This window comes from Syngnathoides biaculeatus, chromosome 6 (assembly GCF_019802595.1).
Source record: "Syngnathoides biaculeatus isolate LvHL_M chromosome 6, ASM1980259v1, whole genome shotgun sequence".
Lineage (NCBI taxonomy): Eukaryota > Metazoa > Chordata > Actinopteri > Syngnathiformes > Syngnathidae > Syngnathoides > Syngnathoides biaculeatus.
Genome location: NC_084645.1, coordinates 22,978,675 through 23,001,217, shown reverse-complemented (window position 1 = coordinate 23,001,217; position 22,543 = coordinate 22,978,675). Strand labels below are relative to the sequence as shown.

Genomic DNA, 22,543 nt, shown 5'->3' with positions numbered 1-22,543 from the left:
TGTGACCAAGTTCATGGCTGTAAATGAGTATTTTCATGGCCCCAAATGAAATGAAAGTACACTTATTCAAGTGTAAAGGACTTTTTTTTTAAAAAAAAATACAATGTGATGTTTTCTCCGGAAAGACCAGTCGGTTCTACGTTACTGCTGGTCTGCAGGTAGCCACAGGCCAAGATTGGATTCATTTTAACAGGATCGCCAAATCTGCTGCAGCTTATACGGAGACTTTTGAGAAGCTCACCAGTCAGGACGTCCCCCTGGCTGCGGACTCGGGGAGGAAGCAAGCAGCTGAACGGGCCTTACGCTGTTTGTTTCACTCTAATGGGAGGCTGTTTTTCCGGAAAATTGGCCAGCGTGGCGGCGCGTGAGGAAAAACAGCTGTGACGTCTCACCCAGGGCAGGATTACAGCTAAGATCCTTTACGCGGCTGTAGCGGTGCCGCACGTCCACACGACAGTCAAAACAGACAGCTCGCAAGCGCACGCGCGCGCCCACGTCAACATCCCGACGAACGAGGGGGAACGGGACGTCCCCTTTTTGGAACTTGAAATGACGTATCCAGCTGGGCTTTTTATTTTGGCTTCCTCAGTCAACATTTAATCTTCCCCTTTGTGTCGGAACAACCTGGCAAATTGAACTACTGAAGGTTTTTTCCACGATCTCCTGGAATTTATCACGTACACTCGTATAGGCGAGGTGAGGCGGCACGGTGGAACAGCTGGTAAAGCGTCGGCCTCGCGGTTCTGAGGTCCCGGGTTCAATCCCGGACGTGCCTGTGCGGAGTTTGCATGGCTGCCTGGGTTTCCTCTGGGTATTCCGGTTTCCTCCCACATCCCCAAAACATGCAACATCAATCAGACATTCTAAATTGCCCGTAGGCGCGATTGTGATTGCGGCTGTTTGTCTCGATGTGCCCTGCGATTGGCTGGCGACCGTTTCAGAGTCAACCCCGCCTCCTGCCCGTTGACAGCTCGGATAGGCTCCGGCACTCCCCGCGACCCTTGTGAGGATAAGCGGCTAAGAAAATGGAGGGATGGATTTATGTTATGCAGACCGACTGGAGCGGTCGTCTTTGGTACGATGCACAACGCACTCTTTATTGGTTCGCAAATCGACAATAAAAAATAATGGAAGGCAGGAGTCGTACCAACGTTTCAGTGACGTCATTTTTTGCACGTGGTGCAAGTGGTCGCTCACTTCTGAACCTCCCGCCTCACTGGCCACAGTCTTCCACGTTGTCACATCCCAGCGGTGCGGCGGCGGACCCAAATGCAGGACTCCCAAGCGAAGGCATGATCTTCAGTGGGTTTTATTCTTCACTAAAAGAGATGCACAATTACACAGTCCAATAAGGCAGGATCCAAAAAACAAGAAACAGGATTCGGAGTAACCCGGGATGCGATGAAGCGTACTCGCTAACACAAAGCAACGAACTGGCAAATGCCAGTGACAAAAGTCCAATTTTTAAATACTTGGCCTAATCACGGTGCCTTATGTAAAACAGCTGTGACCGGCGACAAGTATCAGAGATGACATGGCCGGGCCACGCCCCTTTTGGCCGTGGTCCAGCCCTGCTCATGACACACGTCAATCGTTGACTGCAGGGAAAGTGATCGTCAGCTTGTAAACCCACTCTTCAGTGGCCTGTCAATTTCGACATGTAACAGCGAGTTTTTGCACTCACCTCTGGTTTCACAAATTAATTCTGTAGTAGGGAGTCAAATTTGGTCATGGAACAACTTAAGAATGTACCATGTGACCGACCGGCGACCGATTGAGGGCGTGGTCGGCCTTACACTCGTAGTTTGCTGGGATAGGCTCTGGCACTCCCGTGACCCTTGTGAGGATAAGCATGCTCTATGGACAGTTAATAGATGGAAAGGGTCTGGAAGTGTCCTATTAAAAAAATAATCACAACATCAAGAGAATTGCAAATGAAATGATTTCAGTAGAGGCGGCACGGAGAAGCAGCTAGTAAAGCTCACAGTTCTGAGGTCCCGGCTTCAATCCCGGACCTGCCTGTGTGGAGTTTGCATGTTCTCCCCGTGCCTACGTGGGTTTTCTCTGGGTGGTCATTCCGGTTTCCTCCCACATCCCCAAAAATTGCCCGTAGGTGCTCTTTGTCCCGATGTGCCCTGCGATTGGCTGGCAACCAGTTCAGGGTGTAACCTACTTCCTGCCCATTGACAGGCAGGGTAGGCTCCAGCACTCCCCGCGACCGTCGTGAGGATAAGCGGCAAAGAAAATGGACGGATAACTACCCGTTGGGATTGATTTAGATTTTTCTGTTTTGGCATGATTTTGTTGAAGGACCTTAACGTCATTCATTTAAATGTCATATTTTGATATGCCCACTCCAAATGATCTCTTTCCATAATCACGCGAGCTTTTCTTGCCACACGCGTGACGCTATATTAGTGTGGCAAGCAGGTTGTCGCCATAGAAACCAGCAATTCTGGCCTTTCGAGGAGGGGGGGGGGGGCCTCAGCTGACGTCAGAGTATCCGACGATTTCCTCTCGGGGACTTTTTTTTCCCCTTTCACCGCGAGCGGCGAGGGGTCTGCTTCGGCGAATCAGATCGCTATCGCGCACCTTAGCGCGGACGTCCGCCGGGCCGCGGTCGAGTCCAGTCCGTCTGAAGTGCAAACACCACTCGCTTTAAACACAAGGAGACGGGGTGGGGGCGGGGGGCGGTGGGGGGTGCTTTGATTTGCGCAAGATTACCCCGGGGAGTCTTTTGAGGCAGGTGTGTTTACACTCACAATACGACCGCGTCAGACCAACGTCAGGCAACAAAACACAGACTTGGACAGAGAGCGTCTTCACCAACTCCGTGTTTTGTTTCCATTGTGGCGCCGTGCTTGTTGCGACGGGAACGCCGCGTTCACTTTTGCGGTGATTTTACGAATTCTACTTCTTGTGACCTCAGATAGTATTGCCCCTCGTGTTTTAAGGGGATGGAAGTGACAGATATATGGAATAAGATGCATGTGGTCAGTCTAATAAATAGTTTGGAGTACTCGAGCATGACTCCTGTGGTTCGCCACTGCTACAAAGGCTAATAAATAGTTTGGAGTACTCGAGCATGACTCCTGTGGTTCTCCACTGGTACAATGGCAACGTCACACACTGAACTTACTTTACACTCAAATCCCTGCTTACCATGCTACTGAAATACTTCGGACCACAGGTGTTCAGGTCCCGTACGCAGTGCATGCATTTTTTATTTTTCACAAGAGAATTTTTATATGCAGTACCGATAATCTCCACCGGCATCCTGCAAACTTCCATAGTGACAAAAAAATCGCAACTGTTGTGCAATTATCAAGCACAATTTTGCCCAATTTTTCATTGCAGAAGCATGTACGGCGCATTTTGAGCCTTGGCATGTACCTCGACTAGAACATTGGGCTCTCTACGCTTTTTGTACATTGAAGTAAGTCTGCGGTACGGTTAGCATAGCCTTTGGAATTGTATGAGTCCAGTGCCTCACAGGTCATGTACAAGTACATCCAACTTAATATTTATGTGGCCACCAAGAAAGAACTACCACTTTCTTCCCCTACGCGTGGCCACAAGTTAGTATTTTTTGTTGCAACAAATTCCCATTTTGCGCATTTTATATGTATCTCCAATGTGCAATTGATTTTTTTTCCCATATCTTTGACCCTTCAGTTCCCAATATGGTAAATATTAAAAGACACAGCTGAGGGGGGTTATGTAAAACTGCCATACTGGGGGAAAAATAAAACATTACTCAATAAACCACAAAAATGATAAAAAAATGATCAAAAATAGGCATAGTTTTGAAATAAACATAGCATCACAGTTAAGTGGCGTGACTCAGGGGTCAATGACAAGTACACAACACTTGCTATTTATGCTCCTCAAGAGACAGAAGTGCAAACCACTTTCGTTTCCTCTTTGTGACTCCAAATTATAGCGACAAAAAAACTGTTGCACAAGTATCACACACAGTTTTGCCAGATTTTTCATTGCAGAGGCATGTACGGCCCATTTTGAGTGAGGCTTTAACCTTGCTGTCTACCTCTACCAGAACTTTTCTAAAGACAGCTTTTTGTACATTGAAGTAAGTCTGCAGTACGGTCAGCAGAGGCTTTGGAATAACAGTAAAATCAATATGTGACCTGCTGTCATTGTACGAGTGCGGTGCCTCACAGGTCATGTACAAGTACACCGAACTTAATATTTACAATATGTGGCCCCCAAGAAGTACATCTCACTATGCGTGCCCACAAGTTAGTATTTTGCGTGGCAGTTTTTTTTTTTTTTTTGTGGCAACAAGTTCCCATTTTGCGCATTTTACATGTATCTCCAATGTGCAATTGATTTTTTTTCCCCATATCTTTGACCCTTCAGTTCCCAATATCGTAATTATTAAAAGACGTTTTATTTAAAATGATGCAGCTGGCCAAAAAACATTACTTAATAAACCACAAAAATGATGCAAAAGATAAAAAAAATAAGCGTAGTCCTGGAGTAAGTGAACATAGCATCACAGTTACGTGGCGTGCCTCAGGGGTCATGCACAAGTACACTACACTTGCTATTTATGCTCCTCCTGAGACAGAAGTGCATCTCACTTTCGTCTCCTCTTTGTGACACCAAATTTTAGTGACAAAAAAAACTGTTGCACAAGTATCATGCACAGTTTTGCCAGATTTTTCATTGCAGAAGAAGTCCGTAGTACGGTTAGCAGAGGCATATCTTTGTCCCTTTAGTTCCCAATATTGTAATGATTTTGTTCCATGACGGTGGGGGAAAAAATTGGAGAAAATGCTGTCAGTATTACACACTTACAGCTCTACACCACAACAAAGCTCCAGCGTGATCACGAGCACTTTCTGAAAGTAATATTTTTATTCAAATGCTAAACATTGAATGATTGTGCAGCTGTCTCCTGATTACAGTGGATTGGTTATTAATGCTTGCTGCTTTCTGAGTGCATCGCACACCAGAAGCGAGCAAAAAATTTCCCGAGTATTAAAAGAAGAAGAAGAAACCTAAAAATAAGTCGTGTCTCCCACTCTGAGTGGCTGCCTCATTAAACCTTCACCTCAGCTCCACGGCAGTCTCCAAAACATTTCTTCTCCAGCTGCTCAAGTTTTGTTTTTGTTTTTTGTTTTTTGGGTTGTTTTGTTTTTTTTTTTTTTGCTAGGAAGGTGGCTTTGCAAAGAAGGAAATTTACAAACTTGGAACGGGCATTCAGTGTCTCAATATTTTGTGACCAATTAAGTGTTATTTTTAGCCATGTACACTCGAGGCTTCGTCTCGGTTTGCATTCAGCCGCCGCCATCTTGAAAAACCCTTTCAGTTTGTGCGAGAAGCTCCTAATTTTACCTTTACCACCACAAGTGATTTGAATCAAACAAGTTTGTTGATATTCATCTTGAATTGAATGATGTTTCCTTTTTCGGAATTGTAGCGATTTTACCTCCGTACCTTTACTTTCCGAGTTGCCTCCCTGGAGATGTTTCGCCCATGTTGCGTTATGAGTTGTAAGCATCTGGCTGTGAATTTTTAAATGCCCGAATTTGTTGGCGTGCACGCTGGCACAAGATCTCGAGATGTCATTCTCGGCTAACGACCTTAAACAATTCTCTGTAAAAACTCCGTCCACGGAGAATATCTTCCTTCTCGGAAACGTGTGTCATGGCCATTAAAGCGCCCTCGTTCGCACTCGTCCGTGTCCCGAGACGCCGGCATATCAACCAATAAAGATCTTAATCACGTTTGACTTTACTTCGGCGGCACGGTGTCTCAGCGGGAGACCGTTGGCCTCGCGGTTCTGACTCCGCTCTGCTCAGACAGTCACACCGGGTTCGATCCCGGCCCCGCCTGTGTGGAGTTTGCATGTTCTCCCCCATGCCTGCGTGGGGTTTCTCCTCCGTGTGGGCACTCCGGTTTCCTCCCACATCCCAAAAACATGCAACATTCATTGGACACTCCGAATTGTTCATAGGTGTGATTGTGAGTGCGACTGTTGTCAGTCTCCGTGTGCCCTGCGATTGGCTGGCAACCAGCTCAGCGTGAACCCCGCCTCCTGCCCGTTGACAGCTGGGATAGGCTCCGGCACTCCCTGCGACCCTTGTGAGGATAAGCGGCTAAGAAAATGGCGGGATGGACGTTTTTTTTTACGTTGGCTCATCTTCAGCGGTTTTGACAAAATAAAGAGTAGAATGTGCAGATACAGTATTTTGAAAAAAAATGTAAACAGTAGTTATAATAGTAATAGTAATAATAAAGTAATAATAGTTATGTAACCCCCTGACCCCCACCAATCACATACATCTTGTATTGTCTCACAGCAAAGTAATACAATATCAGCAGGCAACTTTCTTCTACTCACAAAAGATTCTAAAAAGATTCAAATATGAGGCTTAAATCACCCAGAATACATTTTGTAAAATTATATTTAATATTATTGTAAGCATAGGAGTCACTGATGGTGTAGTGGTACACACGCCTGTCCATATCTGCCCTGCGACTGACTAGCGACCAGTTCAGGGTGTAGTCCGCCTTTTGCCTGAAGCTAGCTGGGTTAGGCTCAAGCTTTCCCGTGACCCTTGTGAGGATAAGCGGCTTGGACAATGGATGGATGGATATATTGTAAGCCAAAGTTTGAAGGTCTAAATCATCCAATTAAAATCTGTTCCGTGCAAGCTAAGTAAAATGTGTACCTAGGCAAATGAAAGCAAAGATATTAAATGCCAAAAATGCTCTGAATAACTTCCTGCTTGTTGTGGCGGGCGCTATTTTTATCCTGCAAGTGATCGCACGTCTCCGAATGACGTCTGCATGATTGTTTTGTGTGTCACGTCAATTATCGCTACTCGTTCTTCATATTGTTTCCTTTTCATTTTCAAAGGACTTTTTGGGTTGGTTTTTTTTGTCCTCGGTATGCATTTAGATTGACATGCGTGCATGCTGGTTTAATAACCTTTTTAAGATGTTTGGGATATTCTTTTTTTTTCATATATATTTTGTTATAGAGCAGCACGGAAGAAAGTGATCACCGTGTCTGAGTTTTGGCGTTCAAATCTTTACTGAAAATTATTTTATGTTATTTTTTTATTGAATATAATTTGAAATATTTTTCCCATTAGTAGTTTTTATTCCAAGTATTGTTATAGTTTCCTTTTCTCACCGTGACAATACTAGAACTTAAAAAATAAATCTTCAAATGTATGTTTTTTTTCTGCACTAATATATCCGAAAAAGGAAAAAAAAAAGAAAAAAACAATCATCCCTGAATGAAGTTTAAAAAAAATGACAATAAAAAAGAAAAAAATCTCATGGGTGTGGCAGGGCGTGTTATTGTCACTGCATGCGCAGAGTAACATAAAAGACAAACTTCCCAGTATTGTGTAACGTGAGGCTCAAAGCAGAGGACAGTACAACATGCACGATGACGCGCATCTGTACAAATTGTGCTATTTATTGTTTTGTTTTGTTTTTTAATTGGCCGATAGCGTCTCGTTCTTAGGAGTGTGAAATCTTTTGCAATCTGGTGCGAAGCCCCCAAAAAAAGTCACGTGGCGCGCGCGTCCTTCGCGAAAGACGAGAAGCGGGCCACAGAAATATTGAGAAAAGTTACGCATTTCTCATTTTTAATTGCCGTCCATCCATTTTCTTTGCCGCTTATCCTCAAGAGGGTCGCGGGGAGTGCTGGAGCCTTATCCCAGCTGTCGACGGGCAGGAGGCGGGGTACACCCTGAACTGGTCGCCAGTCAATCGCAGGGCAAATCGAGACAAACAGCTGCACTCACAACCACAGTGACGGGGCAATTTAGAGTGTCCAATTAATGTTACATCTTTTTGGGGATGTGGGAGGAAACCGGAGTGGGGATCGAACCCTGGGTCCTCAGAACTGTGAGGCCAACGCTTTACCAGCTAAGCTACCGTGCCGCCGCATTTTTAATTTAATTTAAAAATCGGTCAAGATTATTTGTGGTATGGAAAATGTTTAATGTGTATAAGGAATTAATATACCGTAATTTATATTGCGAATTTGTATGTATGTATTTATGCATTTTTTTCTGACGGCCGCAAAGGGGCACTCGAGCGGGAAAAGTAAGAGTGAGACCAGTGGACTATATGTGCCGAGGAAGTGACTTTTACCGGTCCGGCCCTCTCAGCGCTGCGCCAGCGTGTTATTGCCGTGTCTCGGTTATTTTTACAAGTATGTTTTTTTTGTTTGTTTGTTTTTTTGAACCGACCCTGTTAGCGCAGCGGCACTAGAGCCTAGCGTTAGCCTAGCGGCGCTTGCGTTAAACTCGGTGTACCGTCTTTGTAAATATGTTTCAATTTGGGCATTTGCGGCTTTTCTACGGCGGCGCAGGCATTAGTGCGGCGGAGCTAGCGTTAGCTTTAGCGCGGTGGCGCTAGGGTTAAACTCTCCGTGTACCGTCTTTCTTTGTAAATATCTCGTGTTTCAATGTGGGCACTTGCGGCTTTTCCACAGGTGCGGCTGACGTACGTACCCAATGGTATTTCCTTTCCAAATGTAGTGGGTGAGGCTTGCAACCAGGTGCGCTCTGCAGGCCGGTGTGTACCGGTAATAAATATACAGTACGAGTTCTGCCGTCTTTTAACAATGAATACACGATTTGGGCGCGGCCGATAATGACACTTTGTGTCGGGTTTTGAAATATCAAATTCCCATCGCGCCAAGCTATTATTTTCAAACGCACGTGTTTGTTGTTTGTGGGAATCGTCATTCCGGTTGAACATATGAAAATTTTATTTTAATTCTGGGGGGTTTGCGAATTCCACAAACATTGTGGACCGCTCGACTCGTCGGCGTCGGCGTGCGTTGAGCCCTCGCGCGAGCGTGACCTGAACGCACGAGCGTGAGAGCAATGACGAGAAATTCATTTTTTGACAGAAGGGCCTCTTCGTTTTGCATCCAGAGCATCAGAACATTGCGGGTACTTATTTGGACAGGATATGGATATACATTTTCACATGATTTGATTCATAATGTTAAGGACACTTGCCGCCGTCGTTTTTGGATAAGTGGCGAAGAAAATGGATGGATGGAAGATCTCAAAGGTGAACTTCCCACTCGGTCTAAAGCTTCGGCGTTCTGTGATGCATTTACATTTGACCATCCATTTTATGAGCCGCTTATCCTCACGAGAGTCGCGGGGAGTGCTGGAGCCGACGTCAACGGGCGGGAGGCGGGGTGCACCCTGAACCGGTTGCCAGCCAATCGCAGAGCACAAGAAGACAGACACCTAGAGTCAATTTAGAATGTCCAATTCATCCATCCATTTTCTTTGGCGCTTATGCTCACGAGAGTCGCGGGGAGTGCTGGAGCCTTTCCCAGCTGTCAACGGGCAGGAAACGGGGTACACCCTGAACTGGTTGTCAGCCAATCCCAGGGCACAATGAGACAAACAGTCGCACTAAAAATCAACCCTATGGGCAATTTAGAGCCTCCGATTAATGTCGCATGTTTTTGGGATGTGGGAGGAAACCGGACTGCAAACGCCACACAGGCGGGGCCGGGATGAAACCTGGGTCCTCAGAACTGCGAGGCCAACGCTTTACCCAGTCGCCCATTTCGATTCGTCAACGGCAAAATTAGTGGCGCGTCGCTTGGTGCTACATTTATTGGGCAACGTCACTTTTAATAATGTAATCAGAACCTTTGGAGAAGCCGCAGTCCCGGTCGGCATCACGCTCGGGCAAGCGTGTCATCGAGGAAGTTAACCGGCTTTGTGCTTCTATTGATCCAGACAGACTCATTTATTGATCGGTTTGAAATAATCCATGTTGACCGGAGGACGGTTACCGCCGGCCGTGGTTCCGTGCGAGCCCTTCTGTCCCGATATTGATTCGGATGTTGTTTTTTGTGTCGTTGGCAGCGAGCCCGACATCCCCGCCCGGGCCCCTCTGCTTTACCAGCTGCAGCTGCTGGACGTCGGGGACAAACCCGACCCGCTGGCTTTGCCGGTGTCCGATCGCATCCGCGTCGGCAACCAGAAGCGGGAGCGGGGCAACTTCCACTTCCAGCGGAAGGAATACGGCATGGCCGCCCGGGCCTACCGCATGGCTCTGGACGTGCTCACCACCTGCGGCGGCGGAGGTACGCCAGCTTTTTACATATTCGAAGCGCGCGCGCAAGCTATTAGGACGCTGTGATGCGAGACGGAAGGTCACGTAAGAAGCAACGATAGAAAAATAGCAGAAATAGCACATTTTTAATATTTTTATCATTGTCAGCAGTCATCAAAAGTATCTAACAGTAATATGAAATAAAATATGACACAAATGATGCACAACGTATCCTTCATATACTCGCTAATTAATTCATCCTTTCGTCCATTTTTCTGAGCCGCTTATCCTCACAGGGGTCATGGATTTTATGATATAAAGTATTCAAACTATACATGTATTTCTACTATTCAGTTTATTACCAGGTAAAGCCCAAAAAATGCTTTAAAAAGCCAACTTTTTTAGGCTTGGAACGCATTATTTCTTTTTCCATTCATTGTAATGGGAAACATCAATTTGGTTTTCGAACAAATCACTTCTCGAACCGTTTTCTGGAACGGATTGTGGTTCATCCAAACATTTTCTTCACCGCTTATCCTCACAAGGGTCACGCCTATCCCAGCTGTCGTCGGGCAGGAGGTGGGGCACACCCTGAACCGGTTGCCAGCCAATTGCAAATCCCGACCCTCCACAATGTGAGGGACGCGATTTGAACCCCGGTTCTCAGAAATGTGAGGGAAACGTTTCAACCAGTTCGCCCCGCCGTTCCACTTTATCCGTACACTTTTTTTTTTTTTTTTTCAATTTTAAAAAAATGTTTTTTTGTGTGTGTTTTCATATTTTTTGTGAGGACCCAACCACAAAATGCTTTGTTGGCAGTTTATCCAAACATAATTGACGGCCACGTAAAAAGGATTGTAAGTGCCTCCAGGTGCCACAAGATGGCGACCATGCAAATTTATTATTTTTTAATTAGCCAAAAATATTCCATCCATGTAGTGGTACACACGCCTGCCCTCTGTGCGGGCAGCATGGGATCGATTCCCACTCAGTGATGGTGTCGATATCTGCTCTGCGACTGACTGGCGACCAGTTCAGGGAGTAGTCTGCCTTTCGCCCGAAGCTAGCTGGGATAGGCTCCAGCTTTTCCATCCATTTTCTTAGCCGCTTATCCTCACCAGGGTCGCGAGAGAGCCGAAGCCTATCCCAGCTGTCGACGGGCAGGAGGCGGGGTACACCCTGAACTGGTCGCCAGCCAATGAGAGGGCACATGGAGACAAACAGGCGCACTCACAATCACACCTATGGGCAATTTAGAGTGTCCAATCAATGTCGCATGTTTTTGGGATGTAGTTGGAAACCGGAGTGCCCACCCGGAGGAAACCCACGCAGGCACGGGGAAAACACGCAAACTCCACACAGGCGGGGCCGGCATCGAACCCGGGACCTCAGCACTGTGAGGCCAACGCTTTCCAGCCGCCTAGCCAAAGATATTCCCTGACTAAATTAAGCTCCTTCTTACTTACGTGACTAAAACTAATTTAATTCAAATATTTCAGGCAAACTGTGACTAAAACCTAATGAAGAAATGTCAAAACGAACTCACATCTTTGGCACCGATACATGAACGACGATAGATTATTTGTCGTAACTAATCCTTTACAGACCAATTAAGAAATTGCCGAATTTCCCGTGGCACACCCGAGGATCTTTTGGAGCAGTGGTTTAGAAAATCGCTGCTCTGGAGGAATTTCTTGTTTTATTTTGAAGTTCAACCTCCTAATTACAGCTGGCCGTGTGTTTCCACAGTTTGCCAGACGAGGAAGTTGAATCAGAAACGACATCACAAACCACTTTATGAAAACCAAACACTGTGGAAATTGCATAATTGCATCGTCATCGCGAGCGGACAAGCGTATTTTCCCCCGCGGGGGAGGGCAGCGCGCCGGCCGAGCCCGAAACACCAACTGCCTCCATTTTCGTGTCCGCTTATCCTCACAAGGGTCGCGGGGAGTGCCGGAGCCTATCCCAGCTGTCAACGGGAAGGTGGCAGGGTACACCCTGAACTGGTCGCCGGCCAATCGCGGGGCACATGGAGACACACAACAGCCGCACTCACAACCACACCTACGGGCAATTTAGAGTGTCCGATTAATGTTGCACGTTTTTGGGATGTGGGAGGAAACCGGAGTGCCCACCCGGAGGACACCCAAGCAGGCATGGGGGAGAACACGGAAACTCCACACAGGCGTGTCCGGAATCGAACCCGGGTCCTCAGACCTGTGAGGCCAACGCTTTCCGGCCGCGCCACCCACAATTGTCATTTCCACATCAATTCATCGTCTTTTAAAACGCGCCACAATGATCTAACCGCTTAATTAAGTTACTAGTTACATAACTTTTTATTTTAATGTACCCACTCTCCCAAGCCATCGAATCGCATTTATTATATTAATGTCCATCATCAATGTGAAAGCGAGGAGGGACTAGAAATGATCACAGTCAAGTCGTTTCTCTTCATGGCATCACTTCCGCTTGTAAAGGACATTAATCAACATTTAATACAATAAATTTGCGAGGCGACACGGTGGAACAGCTGGTAAAGTGTTGGCCTCGCAGTTGTGAGGTCCCGGTCTCGATCCCGGACCCGCCTGTGTGGAGTTTGCATGTTCTCCCGGTGCCTGCGTGGGTTTCCTCCGGGTGGGCACTCCGGTTTCCCCCTACATCCCAAAAAGCATGCGACATTAATTGGACACTAAATTGCCCGTCGGTGTGATTGCGAGTGCGGCTGTTTGTCGCCATGTTCCCTGCGATTGGCTGGCGACCAGTTCAGGGCGTACCCCGCCTCCTGCCCCCTGACAGCTGGGATAGGCTCCAGCACTCTCCACGACCCTTGTGAGGATAGGCGGCGAAGAAAATGGATGGATGGATGGATGGATAATACGGTTGACAATTTCGACGGCTTTATTGCACCAGCGCTGCAATTTAATAGCGTCTCCCTCTTACTGTTGATGCTGCCGGTTTCCCACATTTAAAAAAAAAAAAAAGTAAAACCTTTTTGTAATTATGATTTTTTTTTTTCTCACCTTCTCCACCACTTTTAACTCAACTTCACACTTACAAAGGATTTCATTTTGCTGTCATCTTCCTTAGTCCAGCCTGGACATGCGCAGTAAAACGGTGGAATCGTTGAAATGATTCATAATTCAATATTGCATGTTTTCAATCATGTGGATTAGGATTAAAATAAGATCAAATAAAATAATACAATAAGAATATTAATGAATAACAGGAGTGCTACTAATAATAATTATAAATAATATTAATAAATACTACTACTTCTAGTAAGAAAAATAATAAATAAATAAATAAATAATCATATTAATAAATACTGCTGCTGCTACTACTACTACTACTACTAATAATAATAATAATAAATACTACTACTACTAAAAATAGTAATAATAATAATAATAATAATAAATACTCCTACTATTGGTACTACTACTAATAATAATCGTAATAATACTAATTAGTTTAGCTCAAAAAAAAAAGATTAGTCACCATTATTTCCTCACGTGTTTGGGGGGGGTCCCTGGAACTCTTGGGGCCTTTGCCTCATTGGAAATCTGGGCCATAATATATCTTCATGATAATTGTCTGCATTTAAAAAAAGATGTAAAAAAAAGAGGGAAATCATACTCAACAATATTTATTTTGCAGTGTTCTATGCATCTATCTATTTTTTTTTTTTTTACAAGAACCTGTGTGGCAACACGGGCAGTTCTCAGGACTATTTCAAATATCCCAAGGCAGCGGATGAACACCGTCCCTGCTGTGACATATAAACGCACATACCTGTTTGCTTTGGCTTGTTTGGACTCGTTACTGTTGGAAGATTCCCCTCGTGACCCTTCAAAGACTCCCCAAAATATTGTAATTTTACCCCCGGCGCTTTTCGAGCCACTAACAAGAGCTCGTTACCGGTGCGGTTGCAGGACTCGGCCGGCCGGTTCGGCTTTAATGATGAAACCGTGGCAGGGATGCCACGCGCGGCCGCAGTTAGAAAAGTCGCCGCCGCGGTAACGACACCCGCAGGGACGCCTCCGTTGGCGCGACGGCGACTTCTTCACCTCTGCTGTGTGTCTGAAACGTCTCCCTCAGACGCTGAAGGTGGCGGCGCGAAGGAGGAGGAGGAGCAGGAGGTGCACGACTACAGGGTGAAGTGTTTGAACAACCTGGCCGCGGCGCTGCTCAAACTGGAGCAGTACAACGAGGCGCTGCACGCCAGCTGCGACGTCCTGGCCCTCGATCCCAACAACGTCAAGGCGCTCTACAGGGCGGGAAAGGTGAGGCGCTAACGCTGAAAAAGATGGATGACGTCTATCTAAACACCCTGAAACAGTGTCCAAAACATCAATGCTAGCTTGCTCTAGTTTCTACGGACAATATGGTCATTTATATTTTGTAACAATTCATTCACGTCATAATAATTCCAGATTTGAAATGCACCTGCTACCCGTAGCTAGTAGCTACATCCAACCTTGAATTTGTAGCACATTCGTTGCCCTGGAGAACTAGTTTACATTCAAACTGACAGCTAGCACGCTAAGATCTAACATGCTAATGACCCGTTTTCAGTTGCTGAAGAAAAGCCAAGAGCTAACTTGTATGCTAGCATGCTCATGGTTGAAACATTGGCTAGAAAAGGTAGATAAGACCATTTTTCCATCACGCGCTTTCGTTGCTTCGCTAATACTTTCATTGACAACTGAACGAATGCTACCCTGCTAACGTACAGCCAGATGGCAACGTGAGTCGATAAACCAAAATCCTGATTAAAGATTTGACGATACCCTGTTTTGAGTCTGTGACAATTTCAAATGTAATTTCATTAAATGCTAACATGCTACCAGTATAGCCAGACAAGCCACCTTTAGTATTTCAACGAGGGAAACGAACTACAACACAATCAGGAATGGAAGTGACTTTAATTGCTCTTGCTAGTAAAGTGAGATGATTAATTAAAAAAATAAATAACAATAGTAATATAAAAATAAGGAAAAATCCTGTACCGAATCTCACAGTTTCACTTGCTGAAGAAGAAGCCAACCGAGCTAGGTTGGATGCTAGCATGCTAACGGTTGAAACATTGGCTCGAAAAGGTAAATAGACGGTTTTTCCATCACGCACTTTCGTTGTGCGCTAATACTTTAAATAGCAACTGAACGAATGCTACCCTGCTAACAGTTATTATGCTAACATACAGCAAGTTAGCAACGTGAGTAGAGAAACCACGATACTGATTAAATATTTGACAACACAATTTCAAATGTAACTTCAATAAATGCTAACATGCTAACAGTATAGCCAGACAGCCAGCTTTCGTATTTCAACGAGGGAAACGAGCTACAACGCAATCAAATTGGAGCTGACTTTCATTGCTATTGCTCGTAAAGTGAGTTGTTTGAAACACGATTAATTAAAAAAAAATACAAATCACACAGTTTCAGTTGCTGAAGAAGAAGCCAACCGAGCTAGGTTGTGTGCTAGCATGCTAAGGGTTGAAACATTGGCTAGAAAAGTTTCGTTGCTTCGCTAATACTTTCATTGACACCTGAACGAATGCTACCCTGCTAACGTACAGCAAGATAGGAACACGAGTAGAGAAACCACAATCCGGATTAAAGATTTGACAATATCCTGTTTCAAATGTAATTTCATTAAATGCTAACATGCTAACAATATAGCCAGACAGCCACCTTAAAGCTCCACCGTCATGAAATGCATGATTTTTTAGTTTGTTATTAATGGGGGTGGTGGGGGGGGCAGCCAGAATGGACCCATCCGTTTTTCACACCACAAAACGTGATTTTGACGAATACGGCGTTTTGTCACTTCCGCCATGAAAATCCTCTCGAGGGATTTGTTTTTGAGTGGAAGCAGGAAGTGACGTACAGGGCAGTAGCGCACTCAAGCGGTCTCGTCTGTTTCTACTAGTTTTACCTGCTGGAAGGTAGCTCTTTGTTCCTTCGTGTGTTAGCCAAAATGCCGCCTCGTTGTATTGCTGGATATTGCTCAAACGCTCGGGAGGACGGATTTACTCTTCATACTTTGCAAAAAGACCCAGTTTGTTGCGAAAAATGGACTGGACGGGTGCAGAGGATGAGAGCTTGGTGGGTTCCGAATGACAGGTAGGTGCGTATACAGCTACAAAAAAAAAAAAAAAAAACAGTAGTTGGGGAGGGGGGGGGGGTTATGATCCTCCCTGAACGTAACAAAAGATCCGTGTACATAAGTCAGGGGTGTTAAATGTGTCAATGTACCTGTCGGTGCGGCGGACGGCTTCGGACGAGGGGCACGTTCGTTAGAAGTGATCCGCATATCATCTAAATATGGCTCGAAATTATAGGGTAACATTGCCCCTGTCACTTCACTCGATTGTGAGGTGTTCTCAATGGCGAACGTCCCGGTGTAACATATGCATATGCAATATGGCTTCCGCTTGGATGTCGAATGAGACTCGGATGACGCGCTCTCCGCTCATATTTATTTTTTCGTATGGACGTTGAAGTGAATGATGTTATGTGTATCTTTCATGACAATATCTATATTACAATGTTTATCGGCACGACAGTGGAGCTTTAAGTATTTCAATGAGGGAAACGAGCTACAACACAATCGGGAATGGAGCCGACTTCCGTTGCTATTGCTAGTAAAGTGAGTTGTTTTTAACAGATGATGAATTTAAAAAAAATAATAATAATAATGATAAAAAGGGAAAATCCTGTACCGAATCACACAAGTCACGACTGGGTTCATAAATTCAAACTCAAATTCATTCTCAGATACAAAGGGAACATTTTTCTCCCGCCACGTTGATTTGAGTAAATATCTCGTTTTGCATTTGCTTTGTTTGATTTATTTAGTTTTTAGAAAGGAATAGCATTAAAAAAAATAATAAAAAATGAAAAAAAAAAAACAAGCACAATAGGGCCTGTATTGAAAGGGCTCGAAAGTAAATTCTCGTGAATGTTTTCTCAGATCCTGTCAGACTTGAGTGAATACAAAAAGGCCATGAAACTGCTCAAGAAGGCCTTGAAACTGGAGCCCACCACCAAGGTGAGTCAATAACGTCGCTCACAAAGTCAACTTCACTTTTATTATTTTTATTTTTTTCTAAATGCTCACGGCAGACGATGGAGTTTCAAGTTCTTCATTAAAAAAAGAAAAAGTAAGACAGTTATGACATAAGGAAAAAAAAAACAAGTGTAGTGCTCAAGTAAGTAGCAGAACAGATTTATGTAGCAGTTTTACGTACCCAAAATGAAAACAAAAATGATTAGTGTGAGGAGCGGCATAGTGGCCTCGTGGTCGGCACGGACGCCTCACAGTTCTATCTCCTGGGTACGAGCCTCGCCTCAGAGATTGCGCTTTGAATCCGAGCGCGTAGTGAGCACGAGAAGCTTTTCGGCGCTCGGGAGAATCTTTCTTGCGCTCCCGAATCGCAAAACGTTTTCGATGCCCGCGATAAAACTTTCTACCCGCACTCCTGAAATGTTTTCTCACGACCTCATTAAAGTCACTTCTGCTGACGGGAAACTTTCTGGTGCGCTCGTGAAAAACAAACAAGTGTGATTATTATTTTCCCCACTGTTCCGTCAGGGAATCTGTCGTTTTTCAATTCTACAAATAAGTACCGTAATTTCCGGCCTACAAGCCGCGACTTTTTTCACACGCTTTCGACCCTGCGGCTTATGCGGTGATGCGGCTAATTTGTGCATTTTTTTTCCCCACGACCGCAAAGGGGGCACTCGAGCGCAAAAGGTAAGAGTGGGAACGGTGGAATATATGTACCGAGGAAGTGACTTTTACCGGTCCGGCCCTGTTAGCGCTGCGCTAGCGTGTTACTGCCGTGTCTCAGTGATTTTACCAGTATGTTTTTTTTTTTTGTTTTTTTTTTAATCGGCCCTGTTAGCGCGGGGGCGCTAGCTTTAAACTCTCTGTGCACCGTCTTTCATTGTAACTACAGCGGTGCCTTAATTCTCAAACACAATCCGTTCCAGAAGGCTGGTTGAAAACCAAAACCTTCGAAAACCAAAGCACATTTTCCCATTACGATGAATGGAAAATGAAATAATGCGTTCCGAACCTAAAAAAAAAAAAAGTTTTTTAAAGCCATTTTTTTTTAGCTTTTCCTGATAATAAACTGCATAGTAGAAATACATGTACAGTATAAATACTTTATATAATAAAATCATTTAAGAAATATATTTATTTTTTGCTTAAAATGTATGCTTTAGCCTAGTAGAGTATGCTAGTGCATTGCATTGGCGTATCTGTAGCCACTCTGCCCCCAGTCTTGTAAACCTTTTTTTTATATTAATAAAAGTGCAGAATAATTTTAAACAAGAATAATGAGGGGGGGGGAACAAATGGTTTTTTATTTGCACAGAAAGTACGGAACGTAAAAAAAAAAATAGCACAATAACAAATCGTCGTGGGTCAGCTGGTCGGGGTGTTCGAATGGGGATTTTCGTTCGAAAACCAAAGCAAAACAAATCTCAAAATTTTCGTTCGAAAACTGATTTGTACGAAAACCAAGGCGTTCGAAAACCAAAGTTCCCACTGTATCTCGTGTTTCAATGTCGGTTTCAATGTGGACACGTGCGGCTTTTATACGGCTGCGGCGTATGTACGTACCAAATGGTATTTCCTTTACAAATGTACTTGGTGAGGCTTATAAGCAGGCCGGGAATTACGAGTACAGTAACAAAACGTGTGTATTTTGTGCTTTCCACCGCCGCTCACATTCTTAGTTTACGCGACTAAGCCCCGCCGAGCACGTGGCGACTCGTGAAGGTCGCGACGTTAACCACGAAGTTATCGCGGAAAACGAGGGAGCAGACGCAAAACGCAGACCTCAGCCCAGGCCGAAATGTTGTTTCAATAAACTCCTCCGTGTTATTGTATCCCAAAGTCGGCCGTCTGCCGCCACGCCACGGAAGTGCGCGCCTGCGTCTGTGTACGGCTCACTCTTCCATCTGAGTCATATTCACGTTCTGTGTGGACGCACTAAAACGAGCAGGAAAAATAATTCCCCCCCCCCGTGAAGATGCAAAATGTCATTTAAAATTCACGTGACGTGACATTTTTGGTAAGAACACAAAACTTCAACAATGTTATAGTTTGAATTAACAGCACAGTTTATAATACGCCATCCATCATCCATCCATTTTCTTCGCCGCTTATGCTCACAAGGGTCGCGCGAGTGCTGGAGCCTATGCCAGCTGTAAATGGGGAGAAGGCAGGGTACACCCCGAACTGGTTGCCGGCCAATCGCAGGGCACATAGAAACAAACAGTCGCACTCACAATCTCACCTAGGGGCAATTTAGAGCCTCCAATTAATGTTGCATGATTTTGGTTTGTGGGAGGAAACTGGACTGCAAACTCCACTCAGGCGGGGTCGGGATCGAACCCGGGTCCTCAGAACTGTGAGGCCAACGCATCTGATCCCCACCGTGTCGCCTTGAAGAACCAATACAGTTGAAATTGTCTTGGGTTCAAATATGATTTGGATTATTCACGCGCTACCACGGCACAGTTTGTGTTCTGCTGCCATCCTGTGGTCGTTTTGAAAACTGCCATGCTTATATTGTGGTTCAGGTCAAAATAATGAAAATGCGATATTATGAGGAATACAACGTACGTAGTCATGACTTTATGTTTAAAAGTTTAGAAGTTGTTTAAGAATATAGAAAGTATTTATGGTAGATGAAGAAGAGGAGTGTTGAGTCTGTGAGCATATGAATATGGAGAAATCACAATCCCGAATTTTGAGCACAAATAAATGCCGTTTTAGCATTGGCCTCACAGTTCTGAGGACCCAGGTTCGATATCGGCCTTGCTTGTGTGGCGTTTGCATGTTCTCCCCGTGACTGCGTGGGATTTCTCCGGGTGGGCACTCCGCTTTCCTCCCACATCCCAAAAACATGCAACACTTAATTGGGCGCCCTCAATTGCCCCTAGGTGTGATTGTGGGTGTGGCTGGATAAGGGTCCAGCACTCGCCGCGACTCTCGTGAGGATAAGCGGCAAAGAAAATGGATGGATGGCAAATAAAAATGAGACCGAGAGAAGTACTTGCGAAACTTTTCTCAATATTTCTGTGGCCCGCTTCTTGTCTTTCGCGAAGAACCCGCGTCACGTGACTAAGAAAATGGATGGATGGAGCGATGGATGGATTGCTACTTCGCAGATTTCACCCATTGCAGGCGTGGTGTGGAAACCTAACTCGAAAGCGTTTTACAGTGGTCTTAATTTTTTTTTTGTCCAAAGCTGTACATATTTTTTTTTAAAAAATGCTTTCGTGTATTGTGATTGAATGATGCATCTCACCCACCCGGGGCAGGCCATCCACGCTGAACTTTCCAAGCTGGTGACGCGGCAGTCGAGGGGTCAAGCCGCCCGCCGCTGGAAAGCCAAACCCGCAGAGGTGCTCGGGGACAACGTGGCGCCTTTCCTCCTCGCCTCCAACCGCACAACATCGGTGAGACGAAAAGCGCCACGTCGGCACGGTCCCAAACTACCGAGGGCCCGCTGAGCGGCGCCCTCTTGCGTTTTTTTTTGTTGTTGTTGTTGTTGTTGTTTGTTTTAGGCCATCTCCTGGAAGTTGATGCTCGCCGCGCTGGTGGTGGCTTTGGGCAGCTTGGTGACCTCCGTCATCCTCACCGCCAGGAACTGAACACGACTTCATCCTTCCTCATTTATGCCGCTGAGAACTCGAGTGGCCATTCTCCATTTTGCGCGCATGAGCGTTCGACGGCATACGTAGCAGATGAATCACGAGTCCGGTATTAATTTTTTCTTGTTCATCGCTGCAAAATTGCATCAAGCGGTTTTCAGAGATGACCCCGAGCTTCACGTCCTGCAAAAACATCCCAGAAAGTAAGATTGAGAGATTGATGGAAGTACTGTAGTGCTGCGTAGGTGAATAATATCTGGATTTATTCATAACTCTCGTTCTCAACATTGAATACAGTGAATGTCAGCTACACCTGCTTCGCATGACATCCAGTTCTACGGACGATTTATGGATTTTCATACATAACGATGAATTAATTCCAGTGACAGTTTCAATCCCAAAATGTATATTGTCATTATGTAGAGCTCGCGCACGTGACGTCACCGTTTCCACGGCGCCATATTGCCGGTCAAACGGAGCTGCTCGACATTGAACCGGAGGAGAATATTGACAATACCCGAGAACTGTCGTGCTGTTGGTTGTCAAAACAGACGAGACGGATTTTCAAATACATCATGCAATGGAATACCATCTGAAAAGACGAGAAAAGATCGATGGATGGTGCCCAACCATAATACACACACGGCTGTGTAGCGATCGCTTAATTTCAGTGCGGAATTATTCTTCTCAATCTCAAATTACCAAAATGTATTTATAATGCCAAGTTGTCTCACTGGAGAACAATGCGTTTAAAAAAAAAAAAAAAAAGACGACAGGGAGTCACCACGGGACAAGCCGAAAGGAAAAGAAGAAGACGTCGTCTCCAACGTACACGGAAGCGTTTTGCGGCCACACGTTAAACTTCGGTAAACCTCTCCCTCTCTGTTTTTTTTAAGATGCATTATTCTCAAATGAGTCCAAAGGGTATTTTTTTTAAAAAAAAAGCGTCGGTCACACAGAGGTTTGTGGTTGACGTGTGGCCGCAACACGCTTCCGTGTACGGAAGAGCTGCCGTTCTCAGATGAGGCCCCGTAGCTCTGTGGTTAGAGCGTTGGGTCGTTAAACCAGCGGTTGTGAGTTCGTATCCCACGAGAGGTGGGGAAAAAATATAATAAATAAAATATAATAATAAACAAATATGAGCATCTAGATAAGACTTTTCTACGCTTTCAAACTCTTCCGTGAAAATCTCAACAACTTCCTCCCCAGATCTGTGTTTTGATCCAGTTGTCCAAGACAAGTGGAAGGAAATTAGCAGTCCAATTTCTCATCGGCAAAAACATAAATATGGATTCTCTTTGCCAAGTGTCGCTCATTTTTCCACGTACTGTCATTTATTTTCACCTTCTAAATGTCTTGACGGTATCGGACAAGACTCTGGGCGTCGTGCTACAAGACGTAGTTTCATGCAGTCTCAACGGCCTTAGCATTGATCAATGCTTTGTTTGACCGGCACTTCCGGCCTGTGACGTGATTTGATGACGTAGGTGCACGAACTCAATAGGCAACGTTTGTTTCCCCTACTATGGCGACAGCTAAGTTTATGTGCAGTTCACAGGTACTCCATGGCTGGTTGCCACATTGAACCCAGGCCAAGAATATCCATTATCATTATCATACTTTGTCCGCAAGGGAAAATGAACGGTATGTAAAGGTGAATATTATTCCAGGAAGGACAAAAATCTGAATTTAGATTTAAAGACAATTTTATTAGAAAAAAATGTGAACTTTTTGGTTCTTAAAAAAAAAAAAAAAAAAAAAGTGCTTTGACCAGT

At 45.0% G+C, this 22,543-nt stretch overlaps 1 protein-coding gene across 1 annotated transcript in view; it reads left to right on the top strand.

Annotated features, from left to right (window-relative positions):
* Positions 1-22,395, top strand: part of fkbp16 (FKBP prolyl isomerase 16) — an 84,715-nt gene extending 62,320 nt beyond the window's left edge. The window contains exons 5-9 of the mRNA XM_061821497.1: positions 9,894-10,114; positions 14,188-14,372; positions 17,068-17,145; positions 20,436-20,573; positions 20,682-22,395. Of these exons, the coding sequence (XP_061677481.1) occupies positions 9,894-10,114; positions 14,188-14,372; positions 17,068-17,145; positions 20,436-20,573; positions 20,682-20,768 (709 nt within the window). The 3' untranslated portion in view covers positions 20,769-22,395. The remainder of the gene's footprint in view (positions 1-9,893; positions 10,115-14,187; positions 14,373-17,067; positions 17,146-20,435; positions 20,574-20,681) is intronic.
* Positions 22,396-22,543: the final 148 nt, after the last annotated feature.